The sequence below is a fragment of the Stegodyphus dumicola genome, chromosome 4 (genome assembly GCF_044657685.1).
Source record: "Stegodyphus dumicola isolate Sdum_Otavi_A_Nest chromosome 4, ASM4465768v1".
Classification (NCBI taxonomy): domain Eukaryota; kingdom Metazoa; phylum Arthropoda; class Arachnida; order Araneae; family Eresidae; genus Stegodyphus; species Stegodyphus dumicola.
Genome location: NC_140771.1, coordinates 54,083,267 through 54,105,808, shown reverse-complemented (window position 1 = coordinate 54,105,808; position 22,542 = coordinate 54,083,267). Strand labels below are relative to the sequence as shown.

The window sequence follows — 22,542 nt, the reverse complement described above, 5'->3', positions numbered from 1 at the left end:
GTTAAAAGATTAGTTAGATAAAGGGGAAAAGAAATTCTAATAAGTATATAATTATTTCAAGCATACATAGTGTTACGAATTTTGTATTTAAATAGCTAATCTTAGTAGAATTATAATTAGAATTGTTTTATTTCCCGGTGCAGTGCAGCACGTGATATATTTTAAGAGGAAGTTACGCAGAAAATTAAAAATGCAAGAGCATGTGCATTTAACATTGAATAAAAGTTTATCTCTGTTATTAATATTTAATTTGAATAATTGACTACCATGTTAGTAGTAACTGTAATTCTATTCTTTTTGCTTTCCAGAAAATTCAAGAACCCTTCTCATGGCTGATTTAAAAAGCTATAAAAGCCAGAGAGAAACTTCTCAGCTCAGTTGTTTAGATAACTGTTGTTGATTGTAGCAAATTCTCGGTGAGATTGGGTTAGCTTTCTCTGCACTTTGAATTGCATTCTATTTAACGTTTTAGTAGCTTAAAATATAGCTCCTGATTATATTGTGTGATATTGTACAAATACCTCTGAGGAAAAATTTCACCGTTTTGTTTTATTTCTTGTGATAATAAATTTAACTTTTTATCAGACTTGTACATTCGGTCTATTATAAACCTGTACGCAAGCAACACTTTTTGGTGTCAGAAGTGGGATTGAATGCCAATCACAAAAGCGATAGAAGAACAACTGGGGCAGTTCATGGCAGTTTTTGCTGCATTTAAAGAAGAGGTGAAAGATTCCATTAAAGAAGAGATGAAACTGTTAAAGAAGAAATGATATGGGACAAGAATCCGTTAAAGAAAATATGGAAGCTGGTCAAGTAACTTTTAAAGAATAGATAAAAGCTGTACAAGAAAAGATTGAATCAGATCAAGAGGAAATGAAAAGAGGAATTACCTGCATGATAGAAACCGAATTCAAGGCTATGGAAGGCAGAATAGACACAGTTGAAGAAAAAGTTTCAAGAAAGAGTTTCTGCAGTGGAGCAATAAATTGAAGAAAAAGTTTTTACCATTCAAGAACAAATCGAACACAGGGTTTCTGCTGCTGTCGCCAAAGAAAGGCATAGTGACAGCAGGAAGCAATTCTGATGGATTTAGGATATAAATTTTTACCCATGCCTTCTCGTTTCTCTTTGAAGCTATCTACTTATGATGGTAAGACTTCCTAGCAAGTATATAAGGCACAATTTTCTATACTGTCGGAAGCGAATGGAGGGGATCCCCAAGCTAAGGCTTGTCATCTCACCACTTCTGTGAGAGCAGACACTGCGGATATCCTTCAGACTCTTCCCTAAAACAAAAGGCTAGATTTCGAAGCTCTGTCCGGTGCGTTGGAGCTGTGCTTTGGTGTTTAAGTGTTTAAAAGTTTACAGCAGGCTTCAATTAAAATCCTGTCAACTGAAGCCCACGGAAACACCCCAGAAGCTCCCCATGGATGTTGACAGGCTGTCTCACCTCACTTTTTCGGAGTGCCTGACAGAAACAAGGGAAATGATGTTACTGCAGTATTTCATCGGTGGCATTTGGAGTTTGGAAACACAGAAGGCTCTGCAAATGGAGGATGTCAAGGGCATAAAAAGTGCTCTGTTGTACGCTATGAAATTCGGGGCTGCCCAGCAAGCAACTCGTAGAGACTGCCAGCCAGTCAGAGCTGTGCAAGTCTACAAGACATTGGATCAAGTGATGGCTCGTGCAGATGATTTATTCAGACATGTCAATGCTTTGATATGGTGTAGGAGTGAGAACAAACTGGCTTTAAAATGTTGGAAATCTGAAAACCACATATGACGGAGTTGCAGAACATTGCAGGGCATGGAAAATAAAACAGATGATTTTACCAGACAAGTCAGTGCCTTGAGATGGAACAGAAGTGAAAAAGAACCAGTTGGATGCTGCTGGAACTGTGCTGGAACTGCGATGTTGAAAGCCACATACAAAAGAACTGCAGAACACCCCCAGAGCATGGAAAATAAGACAGGCGATTTAAAAAGACAATTAAATGCTATGAGATGGAAAAGGAGAGAAACCAAAGTGTGGAGCTGAAGGCCATGTACAAAGAAACTGCAGAACACTCTAGGGTACAGAAAATAAGACCATTTCGCAGCAATGATGCAGGAAACAAATTAATGACCAACTTGCGGAGCGGAGTTTGAACGATATTGATAAACCCCTTTTAAAGCATTCAAGATTTCTCCAGTGAGTGGCAACAGTAATGGACCATCCATCAATGGGCATATCGATGAAGTTCCTTGCAATATGATCATTGAGACAGGAGCTAATGTTACCATCATTCAGAAAGATTTAGCTCAACAATTTGAAGATAAACTTATTTGGACGCCATCCTGTGTTACCCTCTAGACTGCATCTGGTGATAAAATTGACACAGATGCGAAGTTAACCCTTTGCGGCACAGTGTGTCCGGTCTGGACACACCTAAAAATTCCCTTCTGTATGCACAGAAAAATTGAATGAAAAAAGGATTTATAGGTTACTATAGGTTATTCTGAACCTTCTTAATTGATAGGTGGCAGCTCAACACAAACCAGTCCATATATTTGAGTCCTGTTTAGTTTTTTAAGACCCTCATGTTTCAAAGAAATCTTCCAGATTTTTTTTGGTGTATAAAAGGAATTGTTTGAAAACAAATTTCTATGTTATTTTTTGGGCTGTATGCTAATCTCCTTATTCTATATTAGTTTAAAATTTTTACCTTGAAATCTTCCCTAAAATCAAATGGTGAACCCTAGGTTGAACCCTTGAAAATAATGTTTCTGCTAGAGTGACTTTTTGTCTCTTGTTTCCCTTGACCAGTAAATAATTTGGTTTTAGTTTGTGATACAATTTAATTTCTCCTGAATATCTATTTAAAACCTCTTTAATATTATCAACATTTAAAATAGTTCCAACTTCTAAAACAAATCCTTTATCTAAAAAGTGGTTTCTCAGTAATTTGAGGCAGTGTGCTAAATCTGCAAAAACCCATATTTTTTTCGTTACAATACGGGATTTGGAGAGGGAGATTTATTAATCGAAATCTGTAACTCTTCCCACAAAGTACTAGATCCTCCTAATTCAGACACTATTGCTTTCATTTCTCCTCCAGATGACTGAATATGTTCTATGAGTGAAAAAGAAGTTCTTTGTTCATTGGAGTGTTAAAACAAAAAATAAAAAAAAATGCTGGTTGTTTTCACTGCGAAATGAGACCTATGATTAAAACAAACTTCACTTTTTGAAAAGGACCGAGAATTTGGTCCAGTTTAGAGTCATACTAGAGTTTAGAATCTATATGCATTTTGTCGAAACTGAGAACGCATATTTTTCCTACAGAATTCAAATATTCACATCTTTCCTTCATTACAGCAAGAATATCACTCTGAATTCCTGGACTAACAAAAATTTAGTGCGCCATCTCTTTAATGTGCTAATACTTAAGGAATTGCCATATTTTTTTTTTCTTTCTAAAAATCGTAGCTTTTAGATGACAGAGCTCTTATGACAATGCAACACAAAATATATCTTCACTAGTCAACCTGATTTTTTTTCCTTCTTTTCTAGCAATGCGTTAATCTGCATCTTTGTAAAAATATGCATTAGACATTTTTCCAAATTCTCTGATCTCTGCTGTTTTTTCCTAATTTTCACTATTTGGGATTTTAATTATTTGAATTTCCAATATAAATTTCTTTCTAGACATCGTTCACCTTCTTTGTTGCTGAGCAAACATTCTAAAATTTTTCTTTTCTCTATTTTTCAATATTTTATTACAATTTTCTAAGGATATTATTTTGTTTTTCAAATTATCAATGCATTCTTATTTATCTTTACACTTAGGGCATTCAGGGATATTGTCACTTAGGGCATTGTCATTTGTGAGTGTTATTTCAAAATCATTCACATTTGATTTATTATTGACAGCTTGAATTTCGTTTTGTCCTCAAAATGAATTTTCTTTGGTCTTAATACCTGTAATCTTTCAAAAGCATTCTGCATTAGTTTTCTTTTCACTTGTCTCCGATTTCTTGGTGTTATTTTGTTTACTGCATACGATAAATTTACTTTCAGCACAGCATTTCATTTCAGCAGTTTCTTTTGCGGCAATCGAAGCAAACCATTTTGTCATGCCATCTTCATAATCACTGCACAAAAAAATGTTCGCTGCAAAATCTTGTATTTTTCACATTAATAGATTCCTGTCTTCGACATTTATGTATCCATTCTTTCGTCAAAAGCAAATTGTCCTTTCGGAAAGCATGAAATACAATATCTCTTCCTTTCATATTTCTATAAGTGTTACGGCACGTTGCTACAGCACAAGATGACATATTACATAAACGATACTTTACAATATAGAATTAAAAAGGAAAACTGACTAAAACTATATATATATATATATACAAATTATTTTAAATATTTACATTACCAGATAACAAATATGTATGATTAAAATTAATTTGGGATATGTTACCTCCAGAAAATTGTGTCGCAACTGAATGAAACTACAGTTTTAAACGCCTGAAATCAGAGCAGGTGAAGCACAGACACGTCCGATTACTTCCGGTTAACCCCCTCCACGAGGCTCGTGTTGGCGAGGAGTCGAGCAAAGGAATGACCTAGCCCTTTCTATTTATCCTGACATTTGGAAGTGCCGCCTACTATCACACGGCATATGTGGCAAATATTACATATCTTTGTATACTCGGATTGGACTCTTCAAGGAAATACAGTTTTTCCTTGGACTTCAAAACCAACAAACTGCTTTCAGCATCGGAGGATACAACTATCCATCACCAGAAGGAGTTCTCACCTGGAAACACCGACGTCTTGTCTGAAAGACCCTGCTCAGAAAGCTGCCAAAATCATACTAGGGTGGAAGAAATACAACAGACTACTGTCTATTTTCCATCCCAGATGCTCATCGGTCGCAACCTTCATCTGCCTTGTGATCTCTTGTTTGATTTCCCTCTGCATGTGCCTTCAATCGCGTGAGGAATACATCCAAGATCTCCAATGCACAATTTTGCATGAGAGCGAGTCAACTTGGGGACGGAGAAGATGAAGACCCGATACGACATGAGAGCTACTGGACATCTTTTCAACGAAGGTGGGGTTTCAATGAGACAAGGTGTGGTTGTGGAATCCAATCCGACGGAAAGGACTGTGTTGTAAACTACAGTCACCTTTGGAGGGTCCTTACACAGTCCTAAACAGGATGAACAACGTCGTGGTTCGGATCCATAAGTCATCGAATTCTAAGCCTAAAGTCGTTCATTACGACAGGTTAGCTTCTTACTATGGGTATAGTACATAGTGTATATAATGCAAATAGTATTTGACCATGGTCTTTTTTGTTTCTAAATTTGTATTTGATTTGATTTGCATTTAGCATTTAATTTGTTTTAAGTTACTTAATGCAATTATTATTTGTGTTGTTTGTTATTTTAACATAATGTGTATTGTTGAATTGATGCTTTAGTTTTAAGTATGGCTTTCTGTCCAGAGATTGTACTGCCTTGGATGTGCACTCCTTTGGAAGGGGGCAGTGTTACGAATTTAGTACTTAAATAGCAAATCTTAGTGAAATTATAATTAAAATTGTTGTATTTCCCTGTGCAATGCAACATGTGGTATATTTTAAGAGAAAGCTACACTGGAAAATTAAAAATACAAGAGCATGTGCATTTAACATTGAATAAAAGTTTATCTCTGTAATTGATATTTAATTTAAATAAATGTAATTTACTACTGTGTTAGCTGTAACTGTAATTTTACTCTTTTTGCTTTCCAGAAATTGCTAGAACTGTCTTGCATGGCCATTTAAAAAGCTATAAAAGCCGGAGAGAAACATCTGAGCTCAGTTGTTTCGATAACTGTTGTTGTTGATTGTAGCGAATTCGCGCTGATATCAGATTAGCTTACTCTGCGCTTTGAATTGTGTTCTATTTACTGTTTTAGTACTTTAAAATATAGCTACTGATTATAGTGCATGATATTGTGATACTATATAAATATCTCTGAGGAAATATTTCAGCATTTGGTTTTATTTGTGAAAAGAATAAATTCTGTTAACTTTTTTTTTATCAGACTTGTGCATTCAATCTATTGAGCCCCTATGCACGCAACAATTTATTTCATATTTGAAATAATAGCTATAAATGCTTCATTTCATTCCCTTTTTTTCTGTAAAGTAATCATCATGCAATATAAATTAAAATAAAATATTACTCAGTTTTTGTTTAATATGTTGGGTAAATAATATTAAATGATTACATTAACCGAGATGTCTTTCTATTATAGGCAGTCAGGTTTAAGTGGAATTTCACATAGTGAATCCGAACTTAAATTTAGTGCAGAGTATTGGCAGTCATTTGAAAAAGCATTACCAAAAACTTGTGTATGGGACTGTGTAACTGAAATCTTAGAAAGATATAGGTATTATTTAATTATTTTATGGTGCATAATTTATGAATTATTTAACAATAAATTTAATGAAAATTATGGTTAAACATAATATAAAATTCCTTATTAAACTTACTAACACTTGCAGCTATAAAAACGATTCCACATGAACGCTTAGAAGTTGGGTGACCTAATTATAGGCTGGAGTTTCAGTCTTAAAAAGACGTCTGTTTGGAGATAGTCATGGTCCGATGACCTTCACTTCTCACAAATGGGGTTTTGTTAGCTCCCTTTCATTTTCCCTCAACAGTGCAATGTTACCTCTAGGCAAAAACTTTCAGTTGTGTTTCGCATGATAAACTTCCTATCTAGAATTCTACATAGTAGAGAATGTCTAGAATTTTACATATTCATATCAGTATAGATATCATATGCATATCCATACTGATATGCATATGCTATATACCTATGCAGATGAGGTGTTGCATGTATATGCAACACAAATGCGAATGTATAACATGTATATATGCACATGTGTGCACATGTATGAAAATATATGCACACATGGATAAAAGCATAAACATGTACATATGTTTAAATACCATGTATACAGTACAAAGTCCTTAATCTGGACTCGTCGGGACTTCGGCGATTCCGGATTATAGATCATCAATTTAAATCTGGTAAGATGGCATGCAAAAATTGCACAATTAAAAATATGAAGCTGTAATTTATGAAATAAAGAGCAATTATGATCTAAAGGGTATCAAAATTTACAACAAAAAAAAGTTTAATTTTTATTTGTTTACTTTATTAAACATTTCTTTCAATGTAAGTTGTTTAAGTTGCTTCGTTTTTTGTGCTAATGCTTTCTCTTTAATTCTATAAACAGACATAATTTCTTTTTCATTTACAAAATTCCACTGTTTGAGTCCTGTAATTGCTGTGTCAAGAATACCGACTAACTTGTGAATCGAAATTTTTTCATTTTCGTTTCGTCTCTGTCACTTTCTTCACTATTGGAAGCGCGCATAGGTAAACGCTTTATGTGCACGCGTAAACGCATTACGTGCATGCGTACGTTTGTGGCTTTGAGGTCCGGATTATAGATCATTCCCGATAATGGACGTCCGGATTACAGACTGATGCAAAAGCAAAGTTTAAAGTTATAAAAACATTTAGCAGAAATAGCAATAGAAGCTCCCTAAGGTTATATACTGTGCAGACATAGAAGACAAAAGTTTTAAACTTAACCAATTTATTAACAATATATATAAAAATACAATAAATAAATTTAATCAATTTCAGAAACTTAAAGAGTGTAACATAAATCATTGTCAAATTACACTTAGTTAACTATTCATTAACCCCAAGGGTTTTTCATTTAAAGAATATTACACTATCAATGATACAGTAAATATATTACCTGATCTTTAAATACTGGAATTCAATACGCGAAAACATATCACAGAACAAAAACTACACGATTAATATGAATTTCACTCCACTATAAATAGGTCCATGCTTTTGGCCAAGAAGGCACCTGAAAATTAAACTAAAACTTGAGTGCACTTGAACTGGCAAAAGCCGCTCACTGCAGTTGCTCACAGAAAATCACAGCTTGGAATTTATCCGCCGCCGATCTATAGAACAGGTTGCCGCCCACGGCAGTTGCTCACCGGAAATCATAGCTTGGAATCTGACGTCCCTTAACTTTGGAAACAGCATGCTGCCCACGGCAGTTGACCACCAGGAACCACAACTTGAGATCTATCGCCGTCGAACCATAGAAATAGGATGCTGGAACAGTCCGTTCTTTATACAAACAGTGGCAGTGGAAAAGTGAAGTAGAAGTAATTGCTATATGCCTTTAAAATAGGAACTAAACCTTATGTAAAAGTTAGAATTATTTCAGGGAGGAGAGATGATGCAGAAAAAGGGTTACAATAGGTCATATTTTCAACACAGACTTTGTACTGTATATGATAACTGTGTATGTGTATAGGTATACCCATATATATATGTGTGTGCATCTGTATATGTTTGAAAATCGCAAATTTAAATTCAGATATTATATTAATTTATATTTTTTCACATTTGCCATAGAATGAAAAACATAAAATAGACGAAATGCAATAATTTTCCAGTTATTGATAATTTTATGGAAAGAAACTAATTCCCCTTATAAAGTCAAGACTTTCTATGAGATCAGCAATAATTACTCTTATGTATTTGCCTTCTGTATTTCTTTTATTATAAATATTTGCAAACCCAAAATGTGGCAAGAGAACAAAATGGGAAAAATATATTAAAAAAAAATTTAATACATTTTCCAAATTTTCCTTAGTACAGTTTTACAGAATTAACTAACATTTAACTAAAAAAAAAAAAAAAAGCCCTCATTAAATTAGCATGTACTCTTATTTTCCTAGGAGATAATCAAAATTAATATTAATAATTAAAATATAAATACATATGTATCCTTTTGCTTCAACCTATTTTTATAAGAAATTTACTCATTGCTAAATCTGGTTATACCTTCAGTCAATTGAATATCACCTAATGGCATATCAGTAAAGTTGATTTACCCTGGTGGTTCTGAAAGGTTCTGTTCTCTACTGCAGCTAAATAAAATTTTTTCCTTCACATATGCATGTACAACGAACACATGGGCCAGTTTTTTGCAGAAAGTTCATAACAAATGCTCCCTAGCAGCTGAACGATAAAAACCACTGAACACTAGTAGTTCAGTCCGGGATTTGAATCCCAGCCAGTAGGGTGGCTTTATGGTTGTTTTCGAGGTTTTCCCCATGTGTAATATGCATACGAGCCAGTTCCCTTTAAAACATCTTACCTAATTGCGAAGCACATCTGGGACACATATAATAATAATAAATGTACTCCTTAACGATGTTATTTTTCCATATAGGCAAACAGCACTAGCATAATTTTGCAAATTCATACAATCTAATTTATCTTATTTCCTATTTTACAGAGAGACTGAATTACTTTTCTAAATAGGCCTTTTTTTTTTAAATCAAGAATGAAAATATCGTTGCTGTGGTGATATAATAAAGAGAAATGCTATTTTAATAACATTTGTAATTTAATTATTTTTACATTCTTTTGAAAATGTGAGCTAAATTCCTGCAGAAGTCACCTGTATAATAGCATCTATATTTTGCAGGATAATTATCTGTTTATGACAGTTCCTGCCTTTATATGCTTATCAATAAACTTCGGAATATTTGCATTGTGACCAAAGAACAAAGGGCTATCTGCCTGAGCGAGAAGGGGCTTCCTGGCGGACTTTTTGAGGAAAATTGGTTGGCCACATGTAGCCAGCTAGTTCAGTGAAATGTGAACCAAACCTAGCTACCAGTGTTCATTGATTTTACGCTGACCTCTGGTGGGTCTATATAAATAAACAAAGTTAATAAATCCACTGGAAATTTTATGGTATTAGTATTAATTTCGGTGATTTTTCAGTGTCATCAAAAAATGTATTTTCACCCATTTTTATTGTAATTTTTGTATTGGACTTCTACTTCCACCCCAATTTTGAGAGAAAGCACCCCTGGGGATGGTCCAAAGGTCTCCCACCCCTCACCTTTACCACCAAACCACACAAAAGGATTTTGGCTCGCCATATATTTAGAGTGCACCCATGCCACAAAAACACTATACATTTACAAACATCCATGCCTTCACTGTGATTTGAACCCATGCCCTTTGTTACTGCAGTAGGCTCTCCTAACTACTGTACTATCTGGGCGGCTGTAAATAATTGTAATAAATTCTAGTGGTTTTTAAAAATTTTCTAGAAATGTTTTATGTGAATATTCTTGCAGATCAATCCTCAATGCCATTAACTTCTCAGCTAATTTATGTCTTCATAGACCTTTGGCTACCCCAAGTGCAAATTAAAATTGGCCATACTTTTTCACAGAAATATAATACGTTTGATAAACATTTTGCTGCCCTTAAATGTGGCCGTCCACATGCTGCGCACCATCTTGCCCCCCCCTCTAAAGTGAGCCCTGTGCCTTCAACTAGCAAAAGATTTGGCCTTGAAACCAAGAGCAGGTTACTTTCACAATATGCAGTTCTTTTACTTCTTTGTACAAAGTAAAGGAAGTATTGTAATCGTAAAAATTTTTAGGTATCATATTTCAAGAAAAATATCTATTTTGACGGCTATTGAATATAATTTAACAATGTTTTTGGCTGACATCTGTACATAGAACAGAATAAAGAACTCTTTTCCCCAAAAAGGACTCAAAATGGATTCAGAAGAGATTTTTTTTCGTGACATCTGTATGTACATATGTATGTATCTCACATAACTCAAAAACGAGTAGCTTCGGTGCATTGAAATTTTGTATATAGGACTGCTATAACATGTAGTTTTGCACCACCCTTTTTGGTGGCAAACGGCCGCACAAAAAGTATCTAAATATATATATATATACTCATTGCTTAAGGAGCTCAGTTTTTTATTCTTATATATTGTTAAATTGTGCATTTTTTGCTTTAAAAGTGATTGAATTATGTTGTTCTTATCTTCTGATTCAAGTTTTTATGCCTTTAATCAATCTGCATGCAATAGTTGTAGAATTATCAACAATTTAAACGTTTAAGTGTCACTCAGCCTAATTTTTTTACCATAGCTGCCATATTTGTTTACATTTGAAACTTAGCAGAATAGTGAATTAAGTCAGCTTCTGAACCTTCAGTGTCATTTTGCCGAGTGGGACCAAAAGTAAACTTTCAGTTTTGGGCACCAAGAAATCTGCATTCTTGCCTTCTGGCTGAATTGCTCATTTTTGCTTAGAAACTTTAATTTTAATTGTAAAAATTGTTTTAACTGTATTTGGTATTTTATATTTTTCAATTTTTGATAAAAGTATTTTGAGGTTTTATATATTTTTGCCTTGCCACAAAGTGAGAACTGAATTAAATGAATAAGAACTATATCTGTAATGAAATGCAAGGAAATAAGTTTAAATGAAATGCTGCAAAAAATTCGTATAATTTAATATTCCATGTAAGAAGGTCATGTTGTGTACACTAGATTATTTCTGATTAATGCTTCTTTAACCCCGACCCCCAATGATATGTCTAGTAATACAGACTATTATATAAAAATCATTATTTATTAGCACTTCAAAGTTGAGCAAGGAACACATTTTTATGGAACTATAATTGAAGGATGTATAAATTTTTCTGACATCAAAACTGAAATGAAACAAAAAGTAACTGTTGTGAAAACTTTGTTAATATCTTTTAAAATGTGCACATTAAGGCATAATTCATAAAGTTATGAAAATTTAATCTTTTATATCAAAATTTAAATAAAATGTCATGTGATAGTGCAGCTAAATTTGCTTTGATCAAAAATGTGGCTAACACATCGCTTTACATGCCATATCATTTTTACAAAGTTTCAGTAACATGTTTTTAGTGTTTACTTCATTTTCCTCATCATTATTCAAAGAGCAACTGTGTTTACTGTGCCACTTTGAGCTTACACTTTTATTCTATTGTACTTCTAACACCTCTCTCGCTTTACATAAATATAACCATAGTTTTATAATAAAACCACTAAATGTCTGAAATCTGTTTGCCTAATAGATTAAAACAAAGCTCAGACAATACCAGAACCAGAATATTGTTATTTTCTTCCTCCTCGGATTATCCAAAGAAACTGTAGGGAATTTCATTTCAAAGAATAAAGCCTAGTTTTCTTTCTTATTGTTTCCTCTTTTTGCAATTATTTGACTTCCAGACAGTCTTATTTTTCACTGTTTTAAATGAAATGTTAAAAATATCTTCATTTTAGGAGTAGTTCTGCAAACAATCAAAATTTAAATAAGTAATATTTTTTTTAAATTTTTTGTTTATTTATGTATTATTTGAGTTGCTTGCTTGGTAAAAAAAATATTAACTCAGTAACACTTTTGGGCTTTTAATGTTTTATTTATGTATTCAGATATCTGTTCCGTATAACGTTTTAATCATCCATTCTGCCAAATCGTGTATGCAGTTAAAATATTAATGTCGTAATGCTTTAAGAATATATATATATATGTAAGATATAAAAAATAGGACGGCTTTGCTCTATGCGAACAAGCAACCTCTAATTAACTTTCCGCAATTTCAGGATCTTTCCCCTAGACCAGTACTTTTGAGGGGTGTACTCTAACTGCGCTAATAAAAATCATCCCCCCCCCGGCTCATGCTATAGTCCAACTGCGCCAATCAAAATTTCTTCCCCCTGCTGCCTACAGAGTTACAATTTAACGTTTCGAAGCCAATTGTAGCCAAGATAAAAATAAAAATAAATAAATAGCATTACATATCACAAGAACAAGTAAAAAATATCTAACAAGCAGGTTAATTACTTGAATAACAGTAATAAATGCGAGAGCTAACAAAGAAAATAAAAGGTATTGGTAAACATACATATTAGCATTACAAACATCCTTCATTTATTATAATAATATCATAAATTAAATAATATCAAAGCGTGTTAAAGTGTGCTAAAAAATATTTTTTGTTACTTAAAGTAATCATGTAAATGTTTGCAGAAATTAAATTTAGTTAAATTTTTAAAAAGTTTAGCATGAAATCTATTATAACAACATTATTATGCATTTGGAATGCTGACGTATAAATTGTAAATAAATTTAAATTATTATACTAAGAAGCTTTTTCTAAAATTAATCTAGAAGAAAGAAATTAGATAAACAATACTGCAAATTAATATAATCAATCAGGCCTCTCAATAAATAAAAGTTTATTTTTTTAACCAAAAATTAAAAATTGGGATGCAAAAGTTTGAGTAATATACTTGGAAATATCTGAACATATAATTAATTAGAAACGTATAATTAAATTAATAACAAGCTAATTAACAGCAAAATTAAGCTTAATTTCATTTAGTCTAAAACAAGCAGTCGATCAGGAGCTCCGCGTAACTGAAGTTTTATTGCTATTTTACGTAGATTTGCATATAAAATGAATATTTTCATTTGTGAAACAAGTGAATAATGTACTGATAGTCAACAGAAATTAAAATAACAGTGGTTAAAAATATGACTACTTGTCTAGAGGTATGCAAAGTTGTCATAGCTAGAGAAATTGAATGATTATAGAAAACTCATAAAGTTAAGCACTACAGTGTGAAAAGAAAATTCTGGAATAAACATGTTAAGAAAATTAGATGGAGAAATAATCTTTAATTTATTAATATCCAGTATAAACTCTATGCTTTTGGAAAAATGTTACATATAATTTGCAATCAATCAATCACCAAAACCGAGTTAATTTCTTTTCTTATTTTTTCTTATTAGAGGGATTTGTAAAAAGATATGCTAAGGTAAAGGTGAAAATTTTTGCAATATTTTTGAAGAATAAATTAAAAAAGTATTTTCACTTCATGAACTGAAATTTTTATGCTACATTTTTACACAGTAAATAAGTACAAAAAAAAAAAAAAAAAAAGAAAGAGCTGGGGGATCACTGGGACTAGAAACTCGGGTCGAACTACCAATGTTTAGTGACTTTTCCGCTTGATCATAAGACCTTTTGAAATTAGGCTGAACAATATATTTAAAAAAAATAGAAGATACAGCATACATAAGAACAAAAGTGGGCTGAATTAGAGATTTACATGTTTAATGAATGAGTTGAACTTACCTGTATGCCATTATGAAATATTAGGAATGTAGCATAAAAGCATGAGTGAAGAAGGCAATGGAAATCTAAATCATTGTAATCTCATATATGTATAACATTATCAGTATCTGCTATTAATTTCAATACTGCTGAAAAAATTATAAATGAATTATATTATAAATTACAACAATTAGAAATATTATTAGCGTGATTTAGCGACCATCTTTGTTAACAAATAATTTCAAGTAATTAATTTTACAAATCATTCAGCCTGAAATTAGGTTAGAAAATAAGCTACATGCTGAAGATTAAGCTTTGCCAAGGTGTTAGAAACATCTTCTGGTAACTAGAGTTGTGATGCAAGAATTTGTAAAAATTATCATTTAAATATAAATATATGTGAAAAAGGAATGGATTAAAAGAGAACTGAAAATCCCAGGATATGAATATAAGGGAGTTTGAAAAAAAATTTTTTTTGGTTAATTATGAAAATTCTGCTGACGCTCATAATTATCAATATATTAATTAAATGTGTATTAGAAATTAAATGTATGCCAAAGTATGAGGTGGAAAACATCGTACATCAGGTGGAAAATAGAATAAATATTTAAACGTTTCTAGTATTAAAATATGGAATTTGTAACAAAGTTAAATAACCTTAAAATAATTTAAATGACTAAAAATGGAAAGCTTAATACGGGAATATATTGCAATAATATCAGTGTGAATTTAGAACGACTTAAGAAGTCCAATTTTTAGATTTAATAAAGAGAATTTTTTTAATTAAATTAGAACTGTTTACCTAAAATGGTAAATTTGAAAGTTAAAACCATTCTGTTATCTAAGAAGATTTGTTAATATTTATCTAGACAAGAAACTTATTTAAGGTGAGCTACAAATCCGATATTTGATAGGTTGATTATATATCAGTTTTGTTTATGTCATTAATCTATCAATTTTACTATTCAAAATTGATATATATATACGAGGGCATTTCGTAAAGTAAAGATACACCGTACGCCAGAGGAAAAGAAACGTTTTGGTGAGCAAGTTGGCAACACAGGTGTTAACCTTGAACCCCTTGAACCATTAGCTTTCTCCTCAAGGTTGTTCAGCATTTCAACGTTGATTCTGGTTGGAGTAGGTCTTAAAATGGCTGCGCCGATTCAGAATCCCTCCAAATGCGAAGTGCGCTCCATCATACGTTTTCTTCATGCAAAAGGTCAGCAACTAGCAGATATTCACAAAGAAATTGTTTCTGTTTATGGGAACATTATGAATCGACAAAATGTAACGAAATGGTGTTGTCATTTCTCTGAAGATAGGACCTATGTTCATGTCGAACAAAGAACAGGTCGGCCATCAGTGATCTCTGATGCCCTTCTTCTGAGAACAGAGGAAGCAATTTGTGCGAATAGACGTCTCAAATTGAAAGAATTGCATCAGATCATACCGGAAGTGTCAATGATAACTCTTTATGAAGTTCTGACTGTCAAGTTAGGTTACAAGAAATTGTGTGCACTCTGGGTTCCAACAGGCGGCAACCTTCTATGACTGTGGTATACAAAAGCTTGTGCACCAACTTAACAAATGTTTGGATAACAGGGGTGATTATGTCAAAAAATAATAAATAATCCAGTAAATAAGATGTAACTGATGTTTTCTAAATAAGTTTTTTTTTTTTTTTTTTTTTTTTTTTTTTTTTTTTTTAAGGTATGCGAGCCATTGTTACTTTACTTTTCGAAATGCCCTCGTATATATCAGCCCCTAAAATCTACAACTTGGAAAGTTTTTAATTCTTACAGAGAATAAAAAAGATCTGGCTCATCATTCCTTTAAACATCATAAAACTTTAAAATAAATGTAAAAGAAATTTATTTTTACTTTAGCACACGCCAGACTTTAAATTAATATTTGTTTTCCATGCACAATTTTTACAATATTGATAAACGAAAATAAAGGCTGGCAGTCTCTATAGAATGTCCCATTAATGGTGATAAATGACTTTTTGTAGCACCCAATCTTCTTGGGAAAGAAATAGAGGACAGGAAACGTAGCGCAGTTCGTGGATTAGATAAGAGGGGGACGGGGATCTTCGATCGAGTTTGGCGCTTTTTTTTCGTACCCTACCCTTTCGAGAACATTCAAGCCTATTACGTAACTGCTTCTATAAATAGAGAACTCGTGCCATTTTATGTGGGAAACCTCCTCTGCCTTCCTTTGTTAGAATACTATGATGCAGTGAATTTAATCTTATTTAGTAAAGAATGATAATATGCCTTTTGAATTGAATAAAGATATGAAGCTATAAATTTAAATTCTTCTGTGTCATTTCATGCCCGACTGCCAAAATATTACACATATATATGCATTTTTAAATTTGTTCAAATGATTAAGGCAGTATTTTGATAGAGAAAACTTGAAGTACAAAACAGTTGAGAGATTCTAAATTATAAGCATTCAAATTTCAACATGTGCAGGTGTTCAGTGTTCATTTGAAACATATATGGCTGTCTTTCTGTATCACTGCATTTATGCCCATGTGCTTTCCTAAATTAACTGAAACAAAAGTTTTGTATATCATTATTAAGTGATATGGAGTCATATAAATAAGGCTAGTGATAAACTTTATTTACAACATTGTGTATTGTATGAATTCTATTGAGGAAGAAATGCTACAGTAGCATGTCAAAATATAATGATGTATAGTTTTGCATAGAATGTACAAAAGATGATTTGAAAAATTTGAAGCAAGTAATTTCAACCTTAATGATAAGCCACACTCAAGGCAGCCATCTTTGATTGATGACGATAATATCAAGACAAAACTGTTGTTGACAACATTGGAGATTGCATAAAAGCTTAATTCATTTTGGACCATATTCGGAAACTAGTATTGGTTTATATGTGTCCCAGATGAGTGCCTCATGAGTTAAGTGATAAAAATTTGCAGGATTGATTCATCATCTCTGTTTGCTCCACACATCCCTGCCAAAATTTCTTGACATTTTAGTCACACATAACAACTTCAGTACTACTGTTTACCGTAAACCTTCGGTTTGCCTTTAACCGCACTTCAAATCTTGTCATCCAACTAAACAAAATTTAGCTTCATTTTATACCTTTGTTTCCCATGCACGTCAAGCATGCTCCTCCAAATTGTCTCTTGATCATAGAACAAAATTATTTAAAAGCAGTATTGACCAGCAGTAGCTTTTCACTCAATATTATTAACTAAGCAGTTAAAACATTCTCATCTCAACACACCAAAAGGCACACTCTTGTTTTAGAAGATTATAAGAATTATCTTGTCATTCCTTTCTTTTCATCAGTTAGCTATGAAACTGCACTTTTACAGAAATTTAACTTTCGGGTCGTCTTTCTCCTATCAGTAAAACTCTGAGTTCTACACTTAAGGACTCCAGTCCGGATATGAATTCCTGGGGCATTTACAGGATTTCATTACAGGACCAGTGTGGTTTCATTTACGCTGGTCTAACTAAGAGAGCCTTAAAATTTTGCGTTAAAGAACATGAAGCATATGTTAGAAACAGAAAACATAGAACTCCTCCTGTTGCCCAGCATTGTTGTTCCGAAAATCACCCTTTCCATTTTTCTGCAGCTGAAATTATTCTAAAACATCTTCCTTTGGTGAATTAGATTATCTACAGGCGTTTCACATTCAAAATTCTTTGTTTTAGTTAACAACCCTAATTCCAATTCACCTTTACCTTTAGATTGTGTTAGTTTTCTTGTTACATCGCCAGTAGCTTAACTCCTGTGTAGCCATTCTTATCTTGTTCATTTGCACTTTGGCAGCTGAGGATGAAGGTTCGGTAAAGCCATCAAAACTAGTCTTGTGAAAATTTGTAAATATAATCCTGATTTTTGTTCTTTGACTTCTAAGTTAATATTCATTCGACATGTTATTTTAACCTAAATTACATTATTTGGATGGATGCTGGTAATTACACTTTGGGTGCTGTTCTACTACAAGAAAAAGGTTCAGAGGAACATCCAATAGAATATGCTAGTCGCTTGAAATGGATTTTAAGCTTAAAGTCACCTTCAGGTAGATTTGTTAGGTGGACTATGCAGTTACAGTCTTATAATTTCAACATCCTTGGAAGAGCTAACTTTGTAGCCGATATGTTGTCACACCCTGTGTGCAACCATGAAGAAGAATCGTGAATGAAGTGTGTACATTAACCAATGACATGCCAACCAGAACTGTAGCAGAAATTCGTCGAGAACAGCTGAATGATACAAATCTTAAAAATATTGTAGAATCTTTCAAAAGTGAAGTATCACCCTCAAGCAAATCCAGTAGAAAGAACAAGGTTTTGAAACCTAGATTAGCTATACTTGTGGGCGATAAACATTCTTCTTGAGCAGAAAAGCTTCCGACAATTAGTTTTGCAATAAATACTCATAAATGTGAAACCTTGGCCAAACTACTGCATTCTTCAAATTTGGTAGCCAGAGAGGGGAAGATGTAACAGGACTATTTAGTGGTAACCGAACTATTTTATTGAACGGTATCTAGTTGCGAAGAGGAACAATCTAAGACAGTCGACCTCCAGCCACAATGATGTTAGGTTATCCTGTATTAGATGTCTCTGTTATTTGAATGTTTAATGTTCCATTTGGTATATGTTTTATTTTTATGTACACTGCGGAAAAAAATGAGACAGCTCTATATCTCCTGTTCTACTGGCCCAATTGACGAAATTCAACTTGCGCTTTCCATGTCTCGAAAGTGCGACTTAGGATATGTATTCGATTTATGTATAGCACTGTTCTAATATAGGTATTTTGACACAAAATCGGACTTTTTTTTTAAATAACATACCAATTTTTTTCCATATTTCAATTCTACAACTCTCAAATTACGCCAAACTACCAAGTTTTGTAAAAATCGCACGAGTAGTTTTTAAAAAATTAGCCATCAAAATTTTAGCTCCTCATTGTTAATTGAGTTTGGTATATATTTATTAACCTTCACGCACACGCGTATGCGCAAAATTTACGACAAATTCAGTTTTTAATGCCCATTTTTAGCATATTGAAGCTGAGATGTCTGAAGGTCATTTCTATTCCTCCTTTCTACCCTCCCCCACTTCATGGAATGTGCTAATAGAAAGTCATTTGACTTTTTTTTTTTTTTTTTTTTTTTTCTGGGCTTTTGTGCTACGTGGCAGCTTTTTTGTAAAGTTTACGACACGCGCATGCTCGTCGGTGAAAATTTGGAAAATATTTTTTCTCAAATATTTTGTGTTATTATTGCCTTGTATTATTTTAAGTTGAATACATTTGGCTCTGTAAATTTTATATCTGTTTTCATGGCGAAAAAATATGTGCAACCAGCTGATTTTGCTCGCATTCTTCAAGAATTATCTGATGAAGAAAAGGAAGACAAGGAAACCTTTGGATGGGAGAACAATAGCGATTTCCTTCCCCATTTTTTTTTATTTATTTTTTTTTAAATTTTATTTTTTATTTTTTAGAAAAAATAAAAATATTAAAGTTAGTTTCAAGTGCGTTTTTGTAACCAGTAAGAAGTAAATTTCCTTGCAGAAGTAAGTAATGCTAAACCTACCTTTCTTCCTACCAAGGTGTTTTCCGTTTTTATTGTCTCTACTTGCCTTTGATGTATTTTAAAATTAGGATTTTAAAATATAATTATTAAATAGTATATTTAAAATTTTCTATAATGAAATACATCATTGCATTTTCATCTCACTAACATAAAAACTTAAAAATAATTTACTTATATTTGAGTGTGATACCATTTGTATTTTGGGTTCTTTACCGTTTCGCAGGCGCAAATCTCCCCAAGCAGATTTTGTTGGCGACAACATACAGTATACTCATAAAAAATGTTAACAAACGTTAGTTCTAAGAGTTTTTTTATTTTGAAGGCATAAATATTTTAATATAGTTTAAAATTTTGTAAAAAAACCAATAAATAAAGACAATAAATTTGTAAAAAGACATTAATTTAATAATTTACTATGCTTTCATTTTTCAACATCTTGATTTGCCGATTCGTATCACGTGACCCCAAGTGATCTCATCTCACGTAAACTACGCTACAAAAATCTCATTCTCTCAGTAATTATCTAAATTAATTTCAAGTTAAATCTTAATTTCGAATACAAGTTTAAATGCAAGAATTATTTCAATAGCTTACTCAGAAATTATGTAAAACCGCAGTGCTTTACTTCACTAGTGCATTCTCATTAGAATTGATGAATTTAACTCTTGATTTTACTTTTTCTATATTTTCGCCTTCGGGTGAGCGCTGTGATTGCATCCTAATCGACTTACTACAAATGGCCTTACGAAATAAAATTGATATATTTGGTAAAAATTATATTTAATTGTATGCCAGTATTGAAAGAAACAGTCAATCTGATAAGAGATGGCTGTGACTTGTTTTGAAAATGAGGCGTAAAAGGTTACCAGCGAACATATTCCGTTTGGCATCAGTTGTAGCTTTATTGACAATTTTGTCGTTTGCGCCGGGAAAACAGAAAAGTACCATATTTTGCAATAATAAGATTAATATTTTATTTCTTAACAAATTTATTATCAATATTAACTCATTTCTATCGTTTTTCATGCCAAAAACGGTAGTCGTAAAAAATACGACGCACGTGCGCTCATCTAAAATTGCCCAGCGCGCTTGCTGGAAGGTTAATCTCTCTCTTTTTACTAATCTTATTTGATTCTTCCTTTCACATTTCGAAATTCAGGTTCATTCCAAAGAAAATTCACCCATTTTTTATGATTTATTAAAAAAAAATTTGAATTATAATGTATAAAGTTTTTACCATTATCTTAAGTTTGACGTATTTCTAAGCATACCTGCAAAATAATTACAGTTTTGTATTCAAAATTTTTGAAGATATACGTGAATTTATATATTGGCGCGTTTTGAAATTTGGCATATTTGTTGAAAACGATAAAACATCAAATGAGGTTTAGACACTTTGCTAAAATTATTTGGAAGAAGATACGATGTGATTTCCGCTCATGCACAATGTGAAAAGATAGGAACGAGGTGCCTTTTCTGTTCCGGCAAAATGGAAGGGAAAGGAAAATTGGTTGCCACATATTAAGAATTTCGCCAAGTGGATTATTCTTGCCGCAACCTCAAAAAATTGGGCCAAAATAAATTCTTGAATTTCTCCGTAAATTTTGCGCCAAATTTTATAACATTTAATATCTAGGCATAATTTGAGTCGTAGAATCGAAATATGGAAAAAAATTGGTATGTTATTTCAGAAAAAGTTTGATTTTGTGTCAAAATACCTATATTAGAACAATGCTATACATAAATCTAATATATATCCTAAGTTGCAATTTCGAGACATGAAAAAAGCAATTTGAATTTTTAAATAGGCCCAGTAGAATGGGAGATATAGAACTGTCTCCCTTTTTTTTTGGGGGGGGGCGGCTTAGTGTATGTTTTCTTTGTACCCATTCCTGTGTGCTCTGTTAATAAATACTTTTAGCGCTAGCTGATGTTGGTGTTCATTGAGGTACGGCCACAATATTTTATTTCTTGTAGGTTTAGTTTAGTATGTTTGTATAAAATACAAACTTATACATGAATTTTTTTTAATAATTCGTCTTATTTTAGTTATAGAGGTGTGACCAAATTAATGCTATTAAATTGTTCATTAATTCAGTAATCAAGTATACAAATAAAATGTAAAATTAAAAACAAAAGTTAGCTTCCAGCCATAGAAGGAATTATTTTACCTCATGGGTTATTCTACAGTATTTACATCCTAATCATTTTAAAAATTAATTTCGGAACTATTTAAAAAATCATATCTTGATTCTAAGTTAGAAAATAATAATCTCTAGTTTTAAATATTGCAGTCATTTTTTTTATTATTATTTTTAAGTAATTGAATAATCATTATTTCAAATAAGAAAAGCTTCATTTATTTGGATATTCTAATAGAAAAAGTTCAGTTGAAAAAGTGAATTAAGAGTTTTGTTTAGGTTTTACTAATGAATAGCCAAAGAGATTGTAAGACAAAGCTTACAAAAAAAAGTATAAAAAATTTAAATACAAAGGTCAACATTTTATTCCTTCTTCTAATTTTGTATTTTTAAAATTTAAATTGAAAAAATACCTAAAGTTGAAATAAACTGCAAAACTAATGGGAGCACCATTTGTCTTTGTTAAGATTCTGTTGCCAATGTTAAATTAACAATAGTAAAATTTCTTGAATTCTTAGCATAGTATCATTTTATTACTGTTAGCTTAATAAAGATTTTGTTTTGATTGGATGAAAGATTATAGTTTTACTTGTGCTATCTGTTTATGTAAGAATCGTGACGAGAATTGATTTTGGAAAGATTCACTTCAGAATGATTTGATATGAGGTTTCAGAATTACTGTTTTCATTTGTGTTTATATTCAGAATTATTATTTTTAGAATTAA

The 22,542-nt window shown here is 32.2% G+C and overlaps 1 protein-coding gene across 18 annotated transcripts in view; it reads left to right on the top strand.

Moving 5' to 3' along the window:
• Positions 1 to 22,542, top strand: part of LOC118191046 (dynein regulatory complex protein 1-like) — a 147,386-nt gene that overhangs the window by 123,827 nt on the left and 1,017 nt on the right. For 9 of the 18 annotated variants that reach the window (XR_015040661.1, XM_085814896.1, XM_085814893.1 and 6 more), the window contains one exon: positions 6,296 to 6,430. The exons of 2 other annotated variants lie outside the window; for them this stretch is intronic. Coding sequence is in view for 9 of the 16 variants with exons in the window: in XM_085814896.1 (XP_085671022.1) it covers positions 6,296 to 6,430 (135 nt within the window). In the remaining 7 variants the exon portion in view is untranslated. 7 more of the 18 variants (XR_015040658.1, XR_015040655.1, XR_015040660.1 and 4 more) reach the window with 4 other exon arrangements.